General features: G+C 39.7%; 3 protein-coding genes across 10 annotated transcripts; 2 read left to right on the forward strand and 1 right to left on the reverse strand.

Moving 5' to 3' along the window:
- Positions 1 to 799: 799 nt before the first annotated feature.
- Positions 800 to 8,608, forward strand: LOC144036940 (sodium/hydrogen exchanger 3-like). 4 transcript variants are annotated; one of them, XM_077547942.1, is made up of 16 exons: positions 800 to 1,261; positions 1,447 to 1,749; positions 2,166 to 2,326; positions 2,861 to 2,936; positions 3,041 to 3,218; positions 4,168 to 4,391; positions 4,485 to 4,687; positions 4,762 to 4,851; positions 4,935 to 5,005; positions 5,079 to 5,208; positions 6,253 to 6,386; positions 6,520 to 6,643; positions 6,989 to 7,159; positions 7,477 to 7,513; positions 7,581 to 7,667; positions 7,891 to 8,608. In XM_077547942.1, exons 1-16 carry the CDS (start codon positions 1,030 to 1,032, stop codon positions 8,172 to 8,174), a joined length of 2,505 nt encoding a protein of 834 aa, XP_077404068.1. In that variant the 5' UTR covers positions 800 to 1,029; the 3' UTR covers positions 8,175 to 8,608. The 4 variants fall into 4 exon arrangements, with proteins under 4 accessions (XP_077404068.1, XP_077404070.1, XP_077404069.1 ...); XM_077547944.1 differs by having other exon boundaries at positions 6,523 to 6,643; XM_077547943.1 differs by having other exon boundaries at positions 4,171 to 4,391.
- Positions 8,609 to 8,618: 10 nt separating this feature from the next.
- olah (oleoyl-ACP hydrolase) lies at positions 8,619 to 12,980 on the reverse strand. The gene is made up of 7 exons (XM_077547946.1): positions 12,832 to 12,980; positions 11,593 to 11,797; positions 10,839 to 10,977; positions 10,639 to 10,738; positions 10,254 to 10,423; positions 10,069 to 10,151; positions 8,619 to 9,370 (listed from the first exon to the last, which is right to left on the reverse strand). Exons 2-7 carry the CDS (start codon positions 11,720 to 11,722, stop codon positions 9,228 to 9,230), a joined length of 765 nt encoding a protein of 254 aa, XP_077404072.1. The 5' UTR covers positions 11,723 to 11,797; positions 12,832 to 12,980; the 3' UTR covers positions 8,619 to 9,227.
- ago3b (argonaute RISC catalytic component 3b) lies at positions 12,876 to 24,292 on the forward strand. Of its 5 annotated transcripts, none has more exons than XM_077547936.1 (19): positions 12,876 to 13,024; positions 15,309 to 15,480; positions 15,568 to 15,688; positions 15,791 to 15,999; positions 16,084 to 16,220; positions 16,853 to 16,987; positions 17,094 to 17,181; positions 17,261 to 17,408; positions 17,927 to 18,046; positions 18,122 to 18,265; positions 19,437 to 19,597; positions 19,672 to 19,856; positions 19,931 to 20,090; positions 20,191 to 20,281; positions 20,377 to 20,571; positions 20,634 to 20,768; positions 20,842 to 20,943; positions 21,579 to 21,778; positions 22,162 to 24,292. In XM_077547936.1, exons 1-19 carry the CDS (start codon positions 13,006 to 13,008, stop codon positions 22,268 to 22,270), a joined length of 2,631 nt encoding a protein of 876 aa, XP_077404062.1. In that variant the 5' UTR covers positions 12,876 to 13,005; the 3' UTR covers positions 22,271 to 24,292. The 5 variants fall into 5 exon arrangements, with proteins under 5 accessions (XP_077404062.1, XP_077404066.1, XP_077404063.1 ...); XM_077547940.1 differs by having other exon boundaries at positions 19,464 to 19,597; XM_077547937.1 differs by having other exon boundaries at positions 18,122 to 18,244.
- Positions 24,293 to 24,853: the final 561 nt, after the last annotated feature.

The raw sequence follows: 24,853 nt of genomic DNA on the forward strand, positions 1-24,853 counted from the left end.
CTGTTGCCATTCCTTCTATTGAGTAGCTACTGTAATAGCTTAAAAGACCCACGGTTCACAATATGTGAACTTGTGACTAAATTGAGACAAAAGTATGTTACATTATTTCAGCATTTATACTTTTGGTGACATGTGTGATTGGCCGTGCGATGTGAACATTTTCCAATGTAAGATAACGCACCATGGTTCAAACATGTTGGGAAAAATTGGTCAAGTGTACACTAACAACCACGTAGGGCTAATTGTTGATTAACATCAAGTTGTTTATGCGATATTTTTGAGAGCACTATTCCTGGGAAAGACCGCCATACCACGAAAAGTACGCTCAGGTCGTTACTGTGTTGTGAAAGTTGATACACCTATGGATGGGTCGCGAATAGGGTAGTTTCCGACAGTTTGGACGGGCAGTGAGGTGCCTCATTATTTCGCTAACGTTACAATATGTAAATAAAGTTTATTATTATTATTATTATTATTATTATTATTATTATTATTATTATTATTATTATTATTATTATCAACACATTTAAAAAAAATAAAATAAAATTACCACTAAGGGGAGCCAGAGGACACATATTACCAGTCGACGCCTGTGGTACCAAACGATAACTTTCGTTTCTGAAGTTACTTATCGCGAACGATTCTCGAGGAACCTAAAACGCATTTGACTTTAAATAAATAAATTTAAAAAAACTCTCATTCGTTTAACCGTGAGTTTTTATGCAGATCATTCCAATAATAAATTTTCAGACTTACGTGACGTCACGACACGATTACGTCAACACACGAACATTAAAGAGCCTTTCTGCGTTTAAAGGGCATACGCGATTCCTCTCTCTTGGACTTTTCGCATTCAATTCCCTGACTATAAGACATATAAAACAGATAGGTGGAGTAAAGATGAAAACGAGAGGAGGTTTAAGCAAGGGTAATAAGGAAGAACTTGGCAGAAGCCAAAGAAAGTTTTAATTTGCTGTCTGACTCCATAGTGGCTTTCTTTTTCTTTCCTCCCTGGATTGAACTGATCAAATGCAACCATGTGGATTTGCATACATTTGGCTCCTCTGCTCAGTGTTGCTTATTTTTGTGGTCCTTGGGTCCCCAATCGTGACTGAGAATGAGACAGTAAAGGATCAAAATTCCAGTACCCAAGAAAATGGTAACGACAGCAGGATAGCCATTGTGTCTTTTAGGTGGGAACATGTTGAGGGCCCTTATGTAGTTGCACTAGGTGTACTGGTGGCATTTTTGTCTAAACTAGGTAAGTAAAACTTCAGTAATATTTGAATTTCATTTTAAAAAATTAGTGCGTGATAGGCTTTTTCTCTACCCTATCAGAAAAACTGACATTTATTTAGAAATATCTAATATTGTGTCCATGAAATTGTATTCACTTCAACAGGAAAAAGAAAATGCTCTGAAATGAAAATCTGTGTTTCTCCACAGTGATCGAGTCGAACCATCATGTGACAAACATAATCCCAGAGAGCGCCCTGCTCATTTGTTTCGGCTTCGTCCTGGGTTTCATTATCTGGGGTGCTGACAAAGTGGAACTGTTCAGGTTGACGCCGACCGTGTTCTTCTTATACCTGCTTCCTCAAATCGTCCTGGATGCAGGCTACTTTATGCCAAACAAGCTGTTCTTCAGAAACATTGGAACCATTCTGGTCTACGCTGTCATCGGGACCTTGTGGAATACTGTCAGTTTGGGGTTCACCCTGTGGGGCTGTCAGAAGGGAGGAGCCATGGGTAAGATGTTAGTAGGTTTACAGCTAGTTATGAATGAAACATGCAGAGCTGCTTTGAAGATCTGCAGCTATCAAATATTCATCAAATCGATGATTGTATTAATGATTCCATCGGTGAATCGAAAACAAATATTTGGCTTCAAAGTTTTTAAAAGTTTCCAACCCAACTAAATTGAGAGCTTTGGCTTTTGCCTCAGCTTCTTCTTCGCCATGACAGATCACTGCAGACGCTGCTCCTATGATCATTGGGACACACAAACCCCTCCACCACGATAAGGTGATGGCTGATGGAGGGGACATCACTAAGTATGTCATTCAATTTAATTTCAAATCAACATGTCTCTCTCTCTCTCTCTCTCTCTCTCTCTCTCTCTCTATCTCTCTCTCTGTCTCTCTCTCCTGCCTTTTGCTTTGCAGGTAAATTGGACATGGACTTGCTACATTATCTTTTGTTCAGCTCTGTGATTGCCGCTGTGGACCCGGTGGCTGTTTTTTCTGTTTTTGAAGAGGTCCACGTCAATGAGGTTCTTTTCATTCTGGTGTTTGGAGAGTCGCTAGTCAACGACGGCGTGACAGTGGTGAGTTTGTTAACGGTGCTTCAATAGTTATCTTCGAATTCAACAAAATAACATTTGTAAAGTAACATAATTCTCAAGATTGAGGAGGATGCAAAAATGTTCTTCCACCCGTTGGCATCCATCTCCGGGGGCGGCCATTTTGTCATTTGCTGTCAACTGAAAATGACATCATAGTTGCTCAGGACTCATTTAACAAGCAATCACACCTCACCTGTTTGCTGAGTTTGCTCATGTGTTGGCAAGCTGAGCCGTGATTGGTTGTTACCTGAGCCCTGAGCAACTGTGATGTAATTTTCAGTTGATGGCAAAGTGGCAAAATGGCCGCCCCCTGAGATGGATGAAAACAGGTGGATTTTGTTGCTTAATTCATATTCCACAAGTGCAATATTAATCAGAAGAGAGGCAGCATAGAACTTATTATTGTTAAGAAAATGTTTGGGTTGACTTGACTTGCCTTTTAAATGTACAGTAAACATATTTAGCATGTAATGAAAATCATATCCATTGCTTGTCGTGCTGTGCTGTTTATTGCAGATGCTCTTCAATACGATTGAGGCATTTATTCCCCAGACCAAACCTGTTGATTTTTTGGATATACTCAGCGCAATAGGTAAGCCGTGAAAATCTGAATGCATGAGTGATTCCCAGGAACAAAACATACTTCCACATGAAACAATGCACGCCTGTGTGTGATTTTTTTTTTCTTGTGTCCAGTTTCCTTTTTTTTGGTGGCAGTTGGTGGATCCCTCCTTGGTCTACTGTTTGGTTTGATGCTCTCTCTTCTGACCAGATACACGAGAAGCATCCAGATCATTGAGCCAGGCTTCATCTTTGTGGTGGGGTACCTCTCATACCTCACTGCTGAGATGCTCTCCCTTTCTGCCATCCTTTCGTGAGTCCTCACGTCTGTTAATTAAACATGTCGCTTCTATTATCTATCAATATACACTATCATGATGGCTTATTATTGTATTTTTTTTTTCAACTAGTGCTGTCAAACGATTACAATTTTGTAAGTTATCGCACAACTTAATGTAATTAATCGTGATTAATTGTGATTGACTCATTTACTCCCAGCCATTTTCACTGAAGCAATCCCCTTCAGTCCCGGCTGTTTTACTGGATTTTGACTGATTTTGCAAGGCCCACGGAATATTGTGTTCTATTGCTATAAAAACACGGAACCTACCAAAAGATTAGAGTCTCTTCTTTCATCAGGATGAAAGTGTATTTCTATCTGTTTCTGTTTTGCAACAATTAGCATTAGAGTATTGCTAAGTTTCATCATTATTCACTAATCTATTTAGAACTGTGAGTAAATTAGCTTTTTTTCCAACATGGCCCTGGTTGATCTCTTTTGCATTGCTGCTATCTGCTGGCCGTTTATGTAATAACTACCATTTCTTCGACTGCTCTTTGCAGTTGAGAGGCTGCATCAAAGCCTTCTGTATGCTCTAGCATAAAAAACGTATAAATACGTCTTTTGGGACACTTAAAACATTTAAAATGCAAATTAGTTTACCACGATTGATGGTGATTAATCGCAATTAATTTTTAGCTTGTAACTTAAGTAAAATCTTGGAATTAAAATAATCAAATAGAAAGTATATTTAGAATCAAAGACTATTCTGATCATTTTCTTTTATACTTGAATAGAATCCTTCCCCTGTAAAATACAACTCAAACAAAACAATCAAAATGGACTCAGCTTTACAGGCCGTCCATTTTCTCATAGAAACAATTCTCAGAACTCGCTTACAGGTTTAGTTCCATATGATTTTGGGCAACAATCATAAATCAAGCATTTATTTGCTTCTCTCCCTGTGTTTTTTTTATCACTGGAGGACTATCTGTTGTGGCGTGTCCTGCAAAAAGTACATCAATGCAAACATGGATGAGAGGTCCGTCACCACAGTCAGATACGCCATGAAGGTGCTCGCCAATGGGTCGGAAACCATCATATTTGTTTTCCTGGGAATCGCAGCCGTCGATAAGACGTTATGGGTGTGGAACACCGGCTTAGTCATCCTCACACTGATCTGCATCGTTGTTTATCGCTTCATTGGTGAGATTTGGTCAGGTTTGAAAGTAAACACGATGCAATGTGATAGCATTTTTTTTCGCCAGACACTCAATTTGTGTTTGCTGTATACAACAGGAGTCTTTTTCCTAACTTGGATCATGAACAAATTCCGGCTGATCCAATTGGAGGTCATCGATCAAATTATTATGAGCTACGGTGGCCTGCGAGGGGCGGTCGCCTACGGCCTGGCAGTCATGCTGGATGGGAACAAGATTAAGGAGAAGAATTTAATGGTCTCCACGACTCTGATTGTTGTTTATTTCACTGTCATCCTTCAGGTAGGTTATGATTTGTTGAGAGGATCTTTAGATTAGTCGACGTGGCTCGGAAAATTTAAATTTGATGGTTGCAGGGACTGACATTGAAACCTCTTGTCACTTGGCTGAAAGTTAAGAGAGCTTCAGACACCGAGCACACGCTCATAGAAACAGTGCAGAATAAGGTGAAGTTAAAAAATCAAATGTTTCACATTTACAGTCTCTGAACAGTTAACCTTGGACTAACTAACCTGTCTTCTTCAAACAGGTCTTCGAACACATGCTGGTTGCAATTGAAGATATAGCTGGACAATTTGGTCACAACTACATGATGGACAAGTATGTGAAATAATTGTTCAAAATTGAAACTGCATGACGTTGAATGGAGCTGAAACATTTACTTGCGGTGCAGGTGGAATCATTTTGAAGAGAAGTGGGTGTCGCCGATTTTGATGAAGCCATCGGCAAGGAAGAATCAGGACTACGTCTTCAAAGTTTTTCATCGGCTCAACCTCAAGGATGCTATAAGCTATGTAACTGAGGTGGGTGCACTAGTAGTCACGGTTCAACAGTCAATTCACCAATTCGCTAATTTTGTTTAGGAATCTTTGCTATTATTTGTCGGAAACCCCACCGAGTCGTGACTTTGAAGCTTGATTTTTTTTTCATGGGAAAATACTGTCGACAGTAAGTTTATAAAGGGGAAGTTGAAAGTAAAAAAATTCTTTACAATAATATGGTCTGTGTGGCCCTGCTAGACTAATAAGGCATTCAGATTAATATTGCTTTTTTAGAGTATGAATTAAGCAGTTAAATTCACCCATTTTTATCCATCTGAGGGGGTAGCCATTTTGCGACTGAAAATGACATCACAGTTGCTCGGCGCTCAGGTGACGACCAATCAGGGCTCACCTTGCGAACGTTACATGTCCAAACTGAGAAAACAGGTGAGCCATGATTAGTTGTCACCAGAGCAACTTTGATGTCATTTTCAGTCTACCACTAATGGCAAAATGGCCGCCCCCTGAGACATAAAAATGGATGGATTTTCATGCTCAATTAATTTTCCACAAACGCAATATTAATTAGAATCATCGCCGTATTTAGACTAGTAAAGGTGCATAAAAGATGCATTGTAAAGATTTGTAAAGAAAAAAAAAAATTGGACTTGACTTTCCCTTTAAATATTTAAAATGCTATTTTCCAGGCTATTTCCAGGTATAATGATAGCATAATTGCTTAAGTAATTTGTATTCTTATTTTTTCAAACAAGAAAACTAAATTCAACAGACCAGAAGTCGCTTCGATTAAATATTTGTGGATTATGAAACAGGCAAAAAGGGGTTTGGGGGGAGTGGGGGGCTTGCCGGGGTAGCAATTGGAGGCAGGTGAAAAAAAGTCACTTTTATGCTATGAGGCCAAAAATACAGTAAATGTAATTTTAGTGCCAATTTGGGTGACCAGAGAATTTCACTATTCAGTCAGGCTCATGTCAAAAAACTAGACTGATGGAAAGAAAACAAAGTAAGCAATGATCATTCACTGATAAAAAAAAAAGAAAAAGTGTTTCCTTATTTTGGATGCAGGGCGAACGCAACGGCTCTTTGGGACTGATTCGAAATCAATCTGGAGTTATTGAACTAGAGAAAAGGTTTGCGCAAAAATCCTCTGACATCATGGCTAACATGGGAAACGATCTTGGTGCAGTGTCTACTTTGGGGTGAGTTCAAACTTTCAGCTATAATTATACTAAGACAAGAGTTTAGTTTTTTTTTAACTACCTTTCCGAAGATAATGCTGTTGTGATTGACATTGTGATAGTTACTAACATGTATGTTAACATTTTACCTAAGTAGAAGAGAACCTTGGCCTTCGGTGAGCTTGGACATGCATGAGCAGTCACTGAAGGGTGCGAAGCAAAAAGAAGACATCAGCCACCACCTGCTGCAACAACACTTGTACAAAGGCAGGAAACAGGTACAGTCATTGCTTGTGTCGAAATTCACAAGGCTTCGAATTTGTCGGCTGCGTGACGTCACCCCCGCCGCGACTCGACAGCACGCACGGATTTATGACTGATTTACAGATGAATGGATTGTCGAACAACGCGCTACCGACAAGCAGTGTTGACAATCCATTCATATGTCAGTCCGGGCGTGCTGTCGAGTCGCGTCGGGAGTGACGTCATGCAGCCGACAAATTCGGCTTTCGGAGGACCCAGCCTGAGCCAGCCTTGAGAATTTGGACACGGGCATTGAGTTGAGCGCGAGAATAAGATGTCGCTCTCGTTAATTCCTCCTTCCTGCACATTTTCTGTCGCAGCATCGACATAGATACAGCAGGAGCTATATCGAGGTCAACAAAGACAAAAAAGAGGCGCAGGAGATATTCCAGAGGACTATGAGAAACCGTTTGGAGTCTTTTAAGTCTACAAAGATGGGTCTTGCTGCAAAGGCGTTGGCAAAGTACCCCAAAAAACTCCACGAACATAAGGTCAAGCTTGATGATGCCTTTCACAAACACCTGACATTGCCTTTGTGGTGTATTCAGTTGAATACAAGTTGAAAAAGATTTCAAAATCATTGTATATTCTGTTTTTATTTACATTTTACACAACGTCTCAACTTAACGAGGTAAAGTCTAAACAACTTCTTCCGTTGTAGTCACTTTGCAATGGTTTGTGCTGACATTTTGTTAAACTCAAACGTAAACAATATTTTGGAAACAAAAAAACATAAATACATTCTAATTGGGCCATGGACATCATAAATCCTGGACTTGTATTTAATAACTAACTCTCTCTCTTGCAGATGTCAAGTGGAAAACTTTACCGATATGGCAACGAAGGTAAGAAAATAAGCAACTAATGTGATATATACATTACAATATGACACTCATCACATTTATTTTCTAGAGCCTGATATAGTGGAGGAGGACAGCACCTCCAGCTATGAGGCATCGGATGATTCACTCACAATGAAAGTCCTCCGGAAAGCGGAAGGTAAATTTTTTTTTTTAAAAATCTATCTATCAGTTTTTTTATTGTGACCCACCTGAGCAATAATCAATCTGTCAAATCAGCATCTTGATATGTCACACCTGTGAGGTGGATGGATTATGCAATCTCTACAAAATGCTCACTAATTTTAGATTTATGAACAATATTTGGGAGGAACAGTATCCGTACCTCTAATGACCCCCCCCCCCCCCCCCCACCCATTTAGCTGAAAATGAGAAACCAACCTTCACGTTGGAAAGGGAGTCGGCAGAATCAACACTGACCCCGCCGTGGTTGTCGGGGACGGAGGCTGATAGCAACGCGGCAGCGCCCTCGGAGAGAGCTCGGGAAAGATTGCCCTGCACGCCCAGCAGCATGCGCCGCCGGTCACCCTCCACAGACTCCGTCATGCAGGCTGATGCACCAGATGTACCAGATGTGGAAGACAGTAGCAATGAAGAGCTCGCGCCATCAGTAACGCCGCCGCCGTCATCACCACCTTTGGACTGATGATGATGATCAGCAGCAGGGCTTGACATGGACTTTTTTTCACCAGCCACAGTGCCGAGAGTGGTTTCTCAGAGTTATTAGCCAGTTCATTTTGTTAGCCACAATTTTGTGGTTGGGGTTCTGCACAAACTTCCACATTCGGTAAAGCAAACTACATGCAGTGAAGTTATTTTCCTTTCTGGCTGGTTCAGTGATCTGAGTGTGGTACCACTTGAGGTGGACACGGATCACAATAAATGCACTTGGACAACAAATGTGTGGCTTTTACTCCTTAACTTCAGTTTGTTTCTTATTCTCTCTCTGGGCATATGTTTGAACAGTTGTACTGTTTTGTTTTTTTACTCCACTTCTCCAAATCACATCAACTGAACTTGGAAGACATTAATTATTCTGATGTGTTTGAATACTACAATTAAAAACAACGTAAAATTCAACCAGCCAAAGTGATGATTGTGGGTTTTTATTTGAGAAAAGGGTGACGGACGTACCCCCCCCAAAAAATCATACAAATTTAAAAAAAAAAATCAAAGTTTCAGAAATTGATTGCAGTGATTTTTTTTTTAAAGACAACTGTTGGACCACAAAAATTAAGTTGCTTAATTTACATTGGTCAATCTCTCGCTTTTGTCAGTTTCAAGTTATTTAGTGATCATTGTGGGTTTTTCTTTCATTAACAGAGGTTTACCAACATTTGGACAAATGTTGTTGGTGCATATCGTATATACAGTACTAGAGATGGACTGCGCTACCACTTTTTTCAGACCGATACCAGTACAAGTACTTAAGTCTAAGTAGTTACATGCAAATACCAATACCACTACTTCTTTTGATACATAAAAATTTCCCATTAAAAAAAAGACAGCTCGTTTGAAATAAAGACCAATATAAAAATTTTCCTTAAAATTAATGGCAATTTTCTATTCTAATTTCTAGCTCCTGATGGTAAAACGACCACAAGAGGGCAGCCGCCGTCACGCGTACCAATACCTTAAAATAAGGCCTGGTATCGGTACTCACACATCCCCTAATATATACACATTAAAACATATTTCTTCACAGATAGTCCATTCCTGACGTTTCTAGATGTTTCGTAACATGGTCTAATATTATTTTTTCATTTCCAGGATCCTTAAGGTAGAAATGAGAACCATCAAGCATCCTGATGACAAAATCTCCTGTTGTGATGTCTTTCCATGCTGTTGACAAGTAATGCAATTAGATGCATGCAAACTGATAACAGCAAATACATGCAAGAAGACTAGATTTAATTGTAAAGTTAGTGGTGTATAGAAAAATAATAGATTCTCAACACCTATGCAAGCTGTAAACACTGCTGAATTTTTCGTTTATTAACTCATTCACTGCCATTGACAGGTATAGACTATAGAAAATTATTTTTAACTATTTCTATTAGTTTAAATTCCCTCCCCCATTTTTGTTAACAAGAGTATGAAAACCTACATTTTTTTGTGTACATTTAGAACAGACATGCAATTTGTGATCAATCGTGAGTTAACTAGTGAAGTCATGCGATTAATTGCGATTACAAATTTTAATCGCCTAATTTTTAATCTTTTCTTTAAAAAAAAATTATATACATTTTTTGTTTAATTTGTAATAATCTTCCTTTTTTTTTTTTAAAGAAAAGATTATTAAAATTTAGGGGCGTCAGACGATTACAATTTTTTATCTTAATTAATCGCATGACTTCACTAGTTAACTCACGATTAATCCCAAATTTTATATCTGTTCTAATACAATAAAAAATTCTAGGTTTTCATACTCTTGTTAATAAAAGTGGGAAAAATGTTAAACTAATAGAAATAGTTCAAATGAATTTTTGACGTCTATAGCCGTCAATGGCAGTGAATGAGTTAATTATCAGAGCACTGACCTTGTAAATCATGAGGAATATCATCTTTCCCATCAAAGCATGAGACTGGGCAGGTGAGGAATGGACTTAAAGGCTTGTTACACCTGTAGCAAAACAAGTAAAATACAGTTGTTGTTATAAGCAAGCACAGTATATTAATTTTTGATAAATGTTTTTTTTCCCCGGTAACAGAGTTGTGAGCTCACTTGTAGTTCTCAACAACATGGAGGTCAGCCTTAAGCGCAGGAAGGAACAGTTTAAGAACTTCTGGGTTGGCCAGGAGCTCAGGCGGAGTTCCTCCGATGGAAATTAGCCACATGAGAAAGTCATCATCTGATAAGTCACTTCTCTTTGGGGCTTGGATGCGAGTGTCAGACTATAAAGATACAATGACAAGACAAAATGATCTGACATGGAGTTATTAAAAAACACACACACACCACAAAACGACTGCAGAGTTTCTTATGATTTAAATCTAATCAATATTTTATAATTCCCATTTGATCCCTCAAGGGGAAATCCAACTTAACATTCTGCTCTGCTATTTTTCACAGTGCAAACAAAATGAAAACAATTCGCATTGTCTCTTACATAAGGTGCAGATGCACCAGAAAGGAAAACGTGAATTGGCTCAATGTTGTGGAGTTTCTTCAGAGCATCTGCAACAGCGTAGCTTGTATAAGCACCAAAACTAAGACAAATCAAAAGGGTAAACATTAACAACGTGGTATGAGTATAAATGTATTTAAAGTAAGAAGAAACATACAGTATATGTTGTTTTGTTCTCATACCTGTGGCCAAAAAAGGCAAATGGCTTCTCTTTGAGCACTGGCAATAACAAATGAAGAACTTCATCCACAATCTGCTGCATGTTCTCGAAGAAAGGTTCTTTAGCCCGACTTTCCCGTCCTGGAAGTTTGACAGCAAACACTGAAAGTAAAAGAATAACTATAATTTAGCCAGAGGTATCAAAAATACTGTACTGATTATACTCCTTACTTTCTACAATGGGTGGCAAAGCAGGAGAAGACCAGAAGAAATTTGATCTCATCTATCACTTTCTTATTCTCCACAAGTAACACATTGCTGAAATACTGTAATAACCAAATGTTGTAACGCATAAAGATAATTTAGTTACAACAGTTAATGTCAAGGTCATCTTGGTATAGATTGCTTCGTTTTGGTCCGGAAAATACATGTGCTTCTGCTGTTGATCAGTGGGGCGGATCAATTCTAGAGCAATCCTTGACTTTTTGATTTATCACCAGGCTGTTTTAATAGTATAGATAATTAATATAAAACTATGTGTAATTGCGTCACATATACAGTGTTATCTACTCTGATATATTGATTTGAGGGGGCAAATAAATTAACGGGGAATAATGTCAAAAGTGACCATTGGGTCCTGGAACCTTGGAAGATAAAGTTTGGACATCCTGATTTACAGAATCAATAAGTATACCGCAAAACAGACAATCACAATATTATTCAAAACAGACTAATTATTCATATTGAACACTGTCAATGCTGACATTATGTGATTACCTTCTATGGAGCTGTTAAGGATGCTCCCCCAGCGTGCATAATGTATGGAGCCTCCACCTGCCCAGGGGAAGCAGATCAACCTGACAACAGCATCTGGCCTTTTCTTGAAACAATTGATCAATTTTTCCATCTTGGATTTGTACAACTAGTATGACTCACAAACTGATAAGTGTCTGTGTTGGCTCAGAATGCAAGGAAGCTGACTCTACGATGAAAACAAAACAATATAGCGGTTACAAAAGTAGACGTAAAAGTAAGTTGCACAGCAAATCTTCAGCTATTACATTTCCGGGATTTATTCTTCTACGATTGTTTTTACTGCTGTCGTTTTGACAGGTAGACATCTTATGGTGGGGGGTGAGAATGTCAACACCGAATAGTCTTGCAGCCGTCAAGTTCAAGTCACTAAAAAAGCAAAATACTACGTGGATCGATGCTCACTGAAGGTGTAAAGTGGCGAGGTATAAAATTATAGGTGATTTAATTCTAAATTCGAAACACAAAAGTTGGGAGGAAGTGACGTTCTTTCCTACAGTTGGTATTTCCTGACGGGGTTCCCTAGGTGGCAGCGGGAGCCTGACTTTTTGTCAAGTTAGGCCTATACACGCCATAGAAAAACCGGAAACAGTAGTCTTTTATTTTGTAATGGATGCTTAATAACCTCTTTTAATCATTTAAAACTGCGATATTAATGTAAAATTGTTTTGGATTTTAGTTTTAAAGTATAATATATTTATCAATATCTAAAAGTGTTACTCAGGGACAGGAATACGATAAAACAGTCAGACAGAAAGTAATATTTTTGAAGGGCTATTTCGGAAGTAATTTGCCACTGTTTGACACATTGACCGCAGGGTAGACGAGGGCGGCGGGCGCCGCATATACATTTCATACACTGGACTGGCTGTCGAGGCAGATTTCGGGGTAGGCAAACCTTGAAATCGTCTAATATATAAAAACACATTTCGCGCAAAGTAAAAGGAAGACTGAATCAAATATTAGGTAAATATACATACGAGTCTGTCGTGTTGTCACTCGGTCGTTAATGACGATGGCTAAAGCTAACTAATGTTACCGCAGTTTGTTGTTAGCGGCTAACACTCAGCCAGCCATATCGAGCGAACTCCCTTTCCTCCGCTTGTGCACATTTGAAAATATTGTCATTCTCTCCTTTCAGCTTGAGCTGTAAGAAATTCTAAAGAGGTAAGCGGGGAGGTTTGTGCCACTCTGTTGGCTTACTTTGGGAAAGGCAGCAGAGAGAAGTACCGGCCAAGTGAACCCTCCTCCCCAGCGGCCCGGTTCCACATCAGCTGGAGCAACCGGGAGGCAGCGTTCGGACCTTCCGTGGACGACGTTCTCTAAACAGCTCGGGTCGTCTCTGGGTGCCGGGTCATCCGGGGAGAGAACTCATGAATGGAAAGCGGAACAACAGGTGGGTTGTCTTGCCTAGCGGTCGATCGTAGCTATTAACAGCCCTATTATGGTGTTCTGGTCTGGTTTTCTTGCTTATAAATTTTTCAGGCGAACATCACTAGGTCTAAAAGCAAAATTGTTTGTATATGACCACAGTTGCACTTGTTTTTATTTTTATTTTTAACGGAGTGTCTAAATAAAAATAAAAATCTAAAAACACAACAAAATACATGTTAATACTGCACAGTAGGGCTGAATAATTGATCAAATGCAAATCAACATTGTTCGAATGCAAAGACTGCCTTTTTTAGGGGGGGGGGGCTCGTTTTTATATTATGTATAGTTATTTTTTTAAGTTCAGCACTTAAGAAGTGCAGTCCACATGTTTACATATTGATTTATGAACATGATAAAGTCACATATTTGTTTGCATTGTTATTGTACTATGACTTTATGACTTGCTGACTTATGTCTGTGCCACACTCGTTTGGTAGAATTTTGCAATTTTGTAAGTTTAAAAACTCAAATTGAAGTGGATATGCGGTCTTTCATGCTAACTCATGGTTTATTTGCCTTTATTTGAGCAGAACGATAACCTAAAAGTGCAAAGCATTTATGTATAATAAATCTGATGTTGCTTATTATAAATAGACATGGGCCGATAATAAATTTAGACGGTATGATTACTGTGAGTGAAAATATCGCGGATTCACGGTATTAAATTTACATCCCTGACTTAACTTTTTTTGGGGGGATGGGGGGGATATTGAATAAAAATAGCATTCCCCGGAACATGTTCAGTTCCCCCCCCCCCCCCCTTTTTTTTCTTATTTAGAAAAATTGTTTACACAAAATATGGACTATTTGGTACATTGAGAAATGTGCACCATGTTAAGTTTAAATAGATAAATGTTAACAATCTTTTGTTTTAATTCCAAATGAGACACACTGGTGAGCTTTTTTTTTTTTTTTAGAACAGACTTGTGGGCTACTCATATTTTCCTTAGGGCTAACTAGTATACGCTGGCGCACATGGGAAAATGCACATCAATCAAAAGGCATACGTGACTGACACTATACAGTATCTCGTTCATCTAACCTTCCTTCATCCCGGTCCCCCATCCTCCTCCATGTCTGTTACCCATTCTCCTCTTTTCTAGGTGAGGAGAAAAATAAATAAATAATTGCAAGCGGTTCAATTCAAAGAGGTGGCTCGTTTACTCATCCCTGCAGGCAGCCAATCATATTGTGCCATGCTTACAAGTCCCCTCAAAAATGAAAAGAGGCGCTCATTACCGGAGAGAGTCAATTTATCATAACATATATGGCTTGTCTTCCCGACTGTAGTTAACTTGGGGCCTCTTTATATTGCCATCACAAACTGCAATATCAACTCGTCAGGGGCCGATATTACATTCTGAAGGTATCGCTCTGTAGTGATAAATAAAGTTTTCTGAATCTGAATATATGGGCCCTCGGGCCTCTGGCGTGTGCTGTGATGTTCCTCCCATGACATCATCGCTATATCGCTTGCCGTCTTTCATTTTGCAAAGCTCAGTAGTCCACAATTTTGTACAAACTGCTCATGCTTGGGCAAGCAGAGTTATGATAGTTAATATATTACTCAATAGCCATGCCAATGTTTGACTCCCAGCATTCACACAACAGCAGCCAACAAGCATGTATTCCAATTGTGTGAGTAAATGAGTGAGCGAAAGAGAGAGCCTAAACCAGTTTATCTACGTCGTTTGTCGAAGGCAGGTGTTGTGAAACCGTCAGGTGGGCCTGAGAGCCTGACTCACTTTGACAGCTTTGTATGTGTTACTTTTTAGCTACTGCCATAGCAACCCAAACTATTGAATAATGGTCACTTAGCTGCTTCCTGCATTGATTACACAGCAGCTGAGCATGTCAGGTCGTTAGTCAATTTACATTGTTGCTATGGGGCATAGTTGGTGAGTCTCAGCTTTGTGTGTTATTGATGTTGTTTGCAACAGTTCTGGACAGATATTGAGCTACATTATCTTTGCTCTGGTTTTTCATAGCATGGGAGACAAAGCGATGCTAAATTAGAGTATTACAATCCGGGGGTGTCGCATCACAATTGTTTTCATCTTGGGCCACATAGTTGACCTCAGCGGGCATGCGATGTTAAAGTACATAAAAAGGCTTGACTGACCAGAAAAAAAATTTATTTCTTTTTTTACCCTTGGCATGGTTGAAATATTATATTATATTATATTATATTATATTATAAACCATATTGTTTTCATATCTCTCCTGTCTGTTTGGTGTGGTTCTAGGAGCCGCCAGTGCCCAAGCCCTTTTTTCATTGCCACAGCGACCCGGCTATGGCACCGTTGGGAAGCCCATCAAGCTTCTTGCAAACTGTTTCCAGGTTGATATCCCCAAGATCGATGTCTACCTCTACGAGGTCGATATCAAACCTGACAAGTGCCCTCGTCGGGTCAACAGGTAACAGAAGAGCCATTATCAAAATTAATCTTTGAACCCTTTGTCGCCAAATATGAATCAATCCATTACTGTGCTTTGTTTCCATAGGGAGGTGGTGGACTCCATGGTTAAGCATTTTAAGGTGACCATCTTTGGTGACAATCTTCCGGTTTATGATGGGAAAAGAAGCCTCTACACCGCTAACCCGCTTCCTGTTGCCACTGGTGGGGTAAGAGTAGCCATTGCTGTCCATAGCTTCAATTCTTTGTAATTCGTCATTTTGCCAATTCACGGGGATGAATCCCGATAGGTAACAAAGCGTCTTTCTCAGGTTGATTTGGACGTCACCCTCCCGGGCGAAGGTGGCAAGGACCGCCCATTTAAGGTCACGGTGAGGTTTGTGTCATTGGTCAGCTGGCATCTTCTGCATGAGGTTCTAATGGGACGTGGCGTAGCTGAACCACTGGACCTCGAGAAACCCGTCAGCACCAACCCAGTTCATGCTGTTGATGTCGTTCTTCGTCACCTGCCCTCCATGAAGTCAGATACTTTTCATCTGACATTTTTTCTTACCATTTCCAGCCCTGTTTTATTTCTAACAATGACTCTCTTCATGGCGACCAGGTACACGCCTGTCGGACGATCCTTCTTCTCTTCGCCAGAGGGTTACGACCACCCGCTTGGTGGAGGAAGAGAGGTTTGGTTTGGCTTTCATCAGTCGGTGCGGCCGGCGATGTGGAAGATGATGCTCAATATTGATGGTGAGATAGCGCAACATTCTGACAGTGCTGCCTTTTTCACCCAATTTTTTTTCAACCTTTAGTAAAGTGAACTTTTAGATAACTTGTGACTGTGAAATTTACAATGAGATCAAATGCTGCCTTTTCCCTCTTTGAACTCACCATGGCATGTTGAGAATGTCCTGGTTTAGTCTACAAGGATTCATTTGTTGATATTTTGGGGCTTTCCGCAATCTACTGGGAATTGACGCTCTTTTTTTTTTTTTTTTTTTTTTGTTCAAGTTATCTTATTTCACGCGAGTCAGTGTACATGGGGTAATTTCAAGCCAGAGACTGACTCATCATAAGAGGACTGTCTGATTGTTAAATACAGTAAAATAAAAAAAATAAAAAAGTTACAGTATGTTGGCCACCGCTATTGATTATCAAGGACCCGGGTAGGTTGACATGGCAGCCCATTGAGGCTGAAATCTGATTTGACAGGAAAACCTAGCATATACCACAAGCAGTGAAGTTGCAAGAAATGCTATTAAATGAAGAAATTGTGACTAGCCCGTTATAGAACAATGTTTGTTCAACATTTCTTTAAATAGACACTCCTATCTGGGTTCACCGTACAATAAAACGTACTCTGCCCTTGTCGTTTATTTCAGTGTCAGCCACGGCTTTTTATAAAGCGCAGCCGGTCATCCAGTTCATGTGTGAAGTCCTGGACATCCACAACATTGATGAGCAGCCTCGCCCACTCACCGATTCCCACAGGGTCAAATTCACCAAAGAAATCAAAGGTGCTGAACCTTTTCCAGTAATGTCAACCTGTTATTAGCATTTGCCGTGATTGTTTGTTTTGTTGTTGTTGTTTTTTTTCATATACTGTTTCACTGTTATTTCCAGGTCTAAAAGTAGAAGTGACACACTGTGGAACCATGCGTAGAAAGTATCGAGTTTGCAATGTAACACGGCGCCCCGCAAGCCTCCAAACGTATGATTTTAATTTGAAAACATATAACAAATTGTTGGTTGACCAAACCTGACATCTAACCAGTCCTTGAAATCCTCAGTTTTCCTTTGCAACTGGAAAATGGTCAGACAGTGGAACGCACAGTGGCACAATACTTCCGAGAGAAATACAGCCTGCATCTCAAGTATCCCCACCTGCCTTGCCTGCAGGTGGGCCAAGAACAGAAACACACCTACCTGCCGCTCGAGGTAACTAACTATCACACGCTCCCTCAATACCATAGGGTAGTGATTAACTAAATTGGTCGCGGAGCCATTTTGGGCGGGTTGCGGACGGGTGATAAAAAATTTGCAGGGCCTCCTCAGGTTACAACCGTACAGACTTATGATATTTCATTGTTACAGATGTCAGTGATAAGAATATAATTTATATTTGCAATTGTCAGGTTCATCATCAGTTTCTTAATGAGGTGCTTTGAATGGCACTTTGAACATGGAGCCAAAACTGATGTAGTTGAAATATGATACACATACATACATTTTTAACATTAATTATTATTTTTTGCCAGTAATTGTTCTTAACGTCTTTTAAAGTGAGTCGCCACTTGGCTACAATAGGAATATAGGGGCTCCCGTGTGACAACAGTTGAGAACCAAAGCTATAGAGTTTGTTAATTTATTAAATTGTCCACCAATGATTTTGAAAAACAAATGGGAAAAAAATGATATAATATATATAAATAAATATATTTTCTTTTTTTCCCCAGGTTTGCAACGTTGTTGCTGGTCAGCGCTGCATTAAAAAGCTGACAGATAACCAAACATCCACCATGATAAAAGCAACAGCCCGTTCTGCCCCAGACAGACAGGAGGAAATTAGCCGACTGGTAAATATCCCCCACAGATTTACCGCTAACCCTTTTGGGACTTGTTGACTTGACTCAACTTTTCTCTCCTCGTAGGTGCGAAGCGCTAATTACGATGCCGACCCATTTGTCCAAGAGTTCCAGTTCCACATCCGTGATGAGATGGCTCAGGTGACCGGCCGCGTCCTGCCGGCCCCCATGCTGCAATATGGCGGCAGGGTGAGCTCCGAACCCTATATGGTACTTACCACACATCAGTTGCATGCCTTTCTTTCACGGCACATTTTAGACTAACAATCTGGACTACTCATCTGAAAAAAAATGCATCTATTCTTTTGAGCACGCGTGCTATTTTGAATGAGCAGTTTCATTTTGATTTTCTTTCTTTCAAGATACGTTTCCATAATTTACCTTTCACCGACTGCTATGTCCGGGGTCTGCAACCTGTGGCTCTGCAGCTACATGTGGCTCTTTAGTCTCTTTCCTGTGGATCTCTATAAAAAAAAAAAAAAAAAAAGAAAGAAAGAAATTGGTAGAAATTATTATTTTTTTACATATTTATATCCCCCTTTTTTTTTTACATATAAATAACAAATATTTAGATAAAAATTAATTAAAATTTCCCCTAAATATCACAGTCCAAATTTTTAAGTTGAAAAAGTATCTAAAAATGTCCAAAAAGTGACCATTAAAGCATAAATTTACCATAAAATGCCCATGAAATTGCCCCCCCAAAAAAGTCAGAGAATAATTTTTTTTTTTTTAAGGAAGAAAATAAAATGTTAAAAAAGTAACCTAAAATGTTCCAAAACAAAAAAGAAAGGCATTTTACAATAAAATATTTTGGAATTGCCCAAAAAAAGGCAGAAAATAAAATAGCTATAAAATGTCCAATGACAAAAGTAGAAATCCAGAAAATTACAATAAAGTGTACTCAAAAATGTCAGTACATTTCTGGCAAAAAAGGCAGAAAAAATGTCAAACAATAGCCATAAAATGTCCAAAAAAGGAAGAAAAAGAGAGGCAGAAAATGACCATAAAATGTCTTTAAAATTGCCAATAATGTCAGAAATTAAACAGAAAGTCAGAAAAGTGTAAAAATGTATGAAAAGTTACCAAAATATAAATAAATAAATCCAAAAACGGAAGAGGAAAGGTGAAGAAAATGAATGTCAAAGTATTGGATGCTGCATATTTTGTGTTGTGGTTCAGCTCTAATTAGCTCATGGGCCCTCAGTACACGAGAGACTAACACAATGTTCTTTCATCACAATCTCCAAATGTTTTTCATACAGATTTTTGGTTATTTATTTGACCTAAAATGGCTCTTTTGACATGACCCCATCATCATCATCCCTCTGTTGCATGAATCTTGCGCCCCTGTATGCATCTGTGTGCTTGTCCGCTCCAGCAGATCAACCCTGCACTGTCGTTGCAGAACCGCACAGTGGCCACACCCAGTCACGGGGTGTGGGACATGAGGGGGAAGCAGTTCCACACCGGAGTGGAGATCAAGATATGGGCCATTGCTTGTTTCGCTACCCAGAGGCAGTGTCGTGAGGAGATGCTAAAGTGAGTTGGGTTGGTTGCTATTAGCCACCTATAGACTTGTATTATGTGCCATAAAATGTTTGTTTTGTCTTTAGGGGCTTTACCGATCAGCTGCGGAAAATCTCAAAAGATGCCGGTATGCCCATTCAGGGTCAGCCCTGTTTCTGTAAATATGCCCAAGGCGCCGACAGTGTGGAGCCCATGTTCAGACACCTGAAGAACACGTATCTTGGACTGCAGCTAATCATCGTAATCCTCCCTGGGAAAACACCCGTCTATGGTATAAAAACGACCACTTCTGCGCTTATTGTAATGGCTCAAATACTAATGAAATATCATATTTGTCATTCACAGCTGAGGTCAAGCGGGTTGGAGACACTCTCCTCGGCATGGCCACGCAGTGTGTCCAAGTGAAGAACGTAGTCAAGACCTCACCCCAGACATTGTCCAACCTCTGCCTCAAGATCAACGTCAAACTCGGAGGCATCAACAACATCCTGGTACCTCACCAACGGTAACGATATCATAACTTACCCTGTTTACATGACCATAAAAAAAAAATAAGACAACTGGAAATAATCCGATTTTTTTAATAATCGTCCAAATCCACCCAGACCCTCAGTCTTCCAGCAGCCAATCATATTCCTCGGCGCCGACGTCACTCATCCTCCAGCAGGAGATGGGAAGAAGCCATCAATTGCGGCGGTGTGGCAACAATACATTCGACACAAAGACATTTTACGATCCACTTTTTTTCCACGCGGTAAAATGAAGCACAATTCAATACATTTTCTCTTCAGGTTGTCGGCAGCATGGACGCTCACCCCAGCAGGTACTGTGCTACTGTGCGAGTCCAGAGGCCCAGACAGGAGGTCATCCAAGACTTGGCCTCCATGGTGCGAGAGCTCTTGATCCAGTTCTACAAATCGACACGCTACAAGCCAACAAGAATTATCTTTTACAGGGACGGGGTGTCTGAGGGCCAGTTTAGACAGGTAAACAACTTTCTTCACAACAGACTCATTGACACCACTCACCACAAACATTTTCTGCGTAGGTGCTATATTATGAGCTACTGGCTATCAGAGAGGCATGCATCAGTCTGGAGAAGGAATACCAGCCAGGAATTACCTACATTGTTGTACAAAAACGACATCACACGCGCCTCTTCTGTGCAGATCGCAATGAGCGGGTGAGTATTATTTTTTTTAACTCGTAACACAGGATCAGAATTGAGAAACTGATGATTTCTGATTTGCTGGCAGGTTGGAAGAAGCGGAAACATTCCTGCTGGCACAACAGTGGACACTGACATCACCCATCCTCACGAGTTTGACTTTTACCTCTGCAGTCACGCCGGAATCCAGGTAAGCTTGTCAGGCCAACGGGAGCAAAGTGAAATTGGGCTTTGTTTTGACAATAAGGATATGCAACAGACGCTGGCCGAAGTCAAACTTGAACGTCTTTCTATGATTTCAGACTCCTTTCAGTTGAGGTGCTTCTTATTTATGAGGGGTTGTCACGTCACATCGTTCAGGATTACACATTTGAATAACATTTGATGACGCATTTCATGCTGACAGCGACTATATTGATTGATATTTAAATCTATTAATATATTTATTTTTGTATTTATTTCCACATTTACTTTTATTTTTTGAATCTTGTTTATTTTATTTTTGCATTTATTTATTTATATATATATAAATTTAATTGTTTTTATTTCCATTTATATTTATTTTTGTATTTAATTTTATTTTTATATCCGTTTTTTTTATTTTCACTTTTTCATAATTTATTTATTTTTAATGTTGGCATATTTGGTTCTCTATAATATTCACTCCTGAAATGCTCTCACACAAATTACTGCCTCTAGATGGCAGCAGAGCACCCCATGAGCTCCTCAGCCTCATATCAGCTCCTAAGCGGCAAAGTGAAGCACTTTTTCTCCATTTGCATTAACTTGCGCCTTTTTGTTCCTCTCTTCCCCCATCATCATTAGGGCACAAGCAGGCCGTCCCACTACCACGTGCTGTGGGACGACAACTGTTTCACTGCCGACGAGTTCCAGCTGCTCACCTACCAGCTGTGCCACACATACGTCCGGTGCACGCGCTCCGTCTCCATCCCGGCACCCGCCTACTATGCCCACCTGGTGGCCTTCCGCGCACGCTACCACCTGGTGGACAACGAACACGACAGGTAAAGATTAAATTCTTCGATTTAAAAAAAAAAGAAATGTGTTCATGGTAAAGAATTAATCACGCGGGCCAGATGTGGACTTCCATGTCACTTTATGTGGTCCCTGCTAAAGTTTGCAAACAATCCCTTGACTTTTTTTTCAAAACGCATCCATTATAAACATCTTAGTAATCAAATATTTGATGGCAACAAGTATGGTGTTTTTTTTTGTTTGAGTATTTGGATGTATGAGAGCGAAAATTGTCATTTTTGGCTCGTATGCCACCTGATAGCATCGACTACTAACCAGCATTGCATCTGCCTTCTCTGCGCAATTTCAATTCACTGATAACGGACTCCATCTTTTTTTCTTTTTTTTTGGACTCCGTTGTTGTTGCCTCAAGTGCGGAGGGCAGCCACATCTCAGGGCAGAGTAACGGCAGGGATCCTCTGGCGCTGGCCAAGGCCGTTCAGATCCACCACGACACGCTGAGGACCATGTACTTCGCGTGAACACGCCAAGAGACGAGCCGCCCGGATGCGAGTGGAAGCGCCTGCGTCTCCTCCGCTGATGTTTCAGGGTTGAGGATTCTCCTTTTTTTTTAAAAAAAATGCTCGTTTAGGGTCTCAGCTCAGATTTCACAGGAGCTCATTATGCGTTTGTACGTTGAAGACAGTAGGGAAACCCAAAGCGCCTGGTTCATTTTCATGTTCATTTAAGACCCCTTTAGGACTTATGAGTCCTGGTTTATCGTGTTAACGGTTTTACATAGTTCTTGTGTGTTTTAAACGGCAAGTTGCCAGTCTGTCGGGTGACGGTTATTGAAAGATGACTTGCAGCCATCCCATGATGCCTTACTGTGAAGTGCATAAACGTAGACTGTTATTTCTGTTGTAGGTCATCAGCTGGTGTGATGTAGAGCACTCACAAAAGTTTAGGATATTCATCCGTTTCACCCCAAAGCTGAATGTCCCTAACTTTTATTTCCTTTTAAACAAAAATCCACACTTACTTGCAGAATTAGGGCAAAGATGTCTGTCGGGCTTACCTCTGGGTGTCCTTCAGTGCAATAAGGTTCTGTGATGAGTGATTATTATTATTTTTGTCTTCAGAAAGTTTGTTTGGGGTCATGTAGCGGGATGCAAAGCATATAGCGTGTGAAGGGATGCTACTGAAGTGCCTGATGGGATTAGCGTGTGCAATGTTTGCGTGGAATACGTTTTGTGATAAGCATGTCGGTTTGAAACGTTCTTTTAGCCTCACAGCAGAACCACCACAGTCACCGGAATTCAACTTTAGTTGCTGCTAGTTAAAGAATGATGTAGTATTTTCTTGAAAATGCATATGTTAATACAGAGGGACTTGAAAATTATATATTCACTGCACTTAAGGGTCATTTGCCTGCATTTAAAGCATCTTTAGTCATGCAAATAATTCCCCATTTCACATGAATGGAGTGCCCTGATGAGACGTGACCACTCGTTGAGTTTACTTGAAGTAAAAAATAAATAAATAAAAAGCCTTTTAATCTTCAAGAGTTTGGGCTTAACTGGACATTTGCATTTTTCCGCACACAAGTCCAAAGATTTGAGGCATATTTATATTTTGTGTAACAGAGTAATCACAGTTTTTTTTTTTGGGGGGGGGGGGGTATTATTTTAAGTAAGTGTTCAGTCTGAGAATCAGTTCATGCAAAGCACTGAGACCCGCAAAGTGCGATCTGCAGTGAAACATTTCCATATTCTGGTCGAAGGTTCGTCCTCTGTGCCTTTTTGTGATGGTGCTGAAGAAGAAAAAAAGAAGCAGCAGAAAATCAAAGAGCTATCCTCTCCATGTAATCATTACAATACTGTAGGGTGTTTTTGTACTTTGTGTGCCTCTGTCATATGCCAAGAACAAACATAAAAAAAAAATATATATATATATATATATATATATATATACATATATATATATATATATATATATATGCAGAATTGATCTATTTTGGAGCTGACAGGACCAAAAGATGTGACGGGGGAAGTGTTCAGTGGATGGACAATGTCAATCACAACCCACATGCGGAGCTGCAGCCCTTGTGATAAATGTAGTTCAACACAAACCTCATTTATTAGACGTTATACTGTATTCCCAAGTTTACTTCCTGTTTGATGTGCACGTTGTTTGGACAGCAATAATAATATAATAAAGCAGCCGTCAAGTGTCTGAATCCACTTTCTTTTTTTGATTTTATTTTATTTTTTTAAACGATGTGAATTCGAGACGTTTACAGTCATAAATCTTGTCTCCCAGGAAAAACGAATACGATACCCGTTGGCTGCATATCACACCGATTTGACAATGTTCCCGTTTTGCTGTTTTTGCTGATATTTACGCTAGTCAAGACGGTTTTGTCTTAAAACTCGCCTGGTCCTAATTTAAGCCTTTTAGTTAGTTTTCATATTTAATTTTTGTAATATTGTCCTTGTTCAAAACAAGAGTGTTTTTTTGGTGGTGATAACTTGCTAAATGCAATTAAAATGTGCTCTTACGAATGGCCCAGTCCTTGTTTGTTTTCTTCAAACCTGGCATCTTGCATTACACTTACTTGCTATAAATGAAATGATGACCAATTATGTGGGTTGCTATTCATCACACATAAAGGATAATATAATACACATGCTGTTAATTTATTACTGTAATTGACTAAACAGTCTCATGGTGTACACATTAGACCTCTATCTGCAGTTGGGTCCATCCACACAGTTCTCTCTCCCTCTCCCCCTCCCTCTCTCGCACTCTCTTTCTCTCGGCACCATCATAATGGATTTGAAATGGAAAGATGTGCTCTAACGGCAGACTTTCAGCTTTAATATAAGCATATTTACATCCAAATTAGGTGAATAGTTAAACAGTTTATATACGTCTCCCACTTTTTAGGGGACAAATTAACAATCACAAATCAAACTTTAACTATTTAATCATTGGTTATGCTCTACCAGGACTCTACTACATGGGTCTCATACAGTTTTGTCCAATCCCAAGGTCTCACGCTTAATTTATCATGCAAAGAAAAAAAGTGCCTGTAGCCCAGATGGGAAACAAAAATAATAATT

Source organism: Vanacampus margaritifer, chromosome 17, assembly GCF_051991255.1.
Source record: "Vanacampus margaritifer isolate UIUO_Vmar chromosome 17, RoL_Vmar_1.0, whole genome shotgun sequence".
In the NCBI taxonomy this organism is placed as follows: domain Eukaryota; kingdom Metazoa; phylum Chordata; class Actinopteri; order Syngnathiformes; family Syngnathidae; genus Vanacampus; species Vanacampus margaritifer.

Excerpts from the sequence above, each read along its gene's own strand:
- LOC144036940 (XM_077547942.1), top strand. The coding sequence starts at position 1,030 with ATGCAACCATGTGGATTTGCATACATTTGGCTCCTCTGCTCAGTGTTG. Across the intron at positions 2,937-3,040 it reads GGATATACTCAGCGCAATAG|TTTCCTTTTTTTTGGTGGCA; the intron begins GTAAGCCGTGAA and ends TCTTGTGTCCAG. Across the intron at positions 6,644-6,988 it reads TGTACAAAGGCAGGAAACAG|CATCGACATAGATACAGCAG; the intron begins GTACAGTCATTG and ends TTTCTGTCGCAG.
- ago3b (XM_077547936.1), top strand. Across the intron at positions 17,409-17,926 it reads ACACCTACCTGCCGCTCGAG|GTTTGCAACGTTGTTGCTGG; the intron begins GTAACTAACTAT and ends TTTTTTCCCCAG. Across the intron at positions 21,779-22,161 it reads GTGGACAACGAACACGACAG|TGCGGAGGGCAGCCACATCT; the intron begins GTAAAGATTAAA and ends TGTTGCCTCAAG.
- olah (XM_077547946.1), bottom strand. The coding sequence starts at position 11,722 with ATGGAAAAATTGATCAATTGTTTCAAGAAAAGGCCAGATGCTGTTGTC. Across the intron at positions 10,739-10,838 it reads TTTGCCTTTTTTGGCCACAG|TTTTGGTGCTTATACAAGCT; the intron begins GTATGAGAACAA and ends GATTTGTCTTAG. Across the intron at positions 10,152-10,253 it reads CATGTTGTTGAGAACTACAA|GTGTAACAAGCCTTTAAGTC; the intron begins GTGAGCTCACAA and ends GTTTTGCTACAG.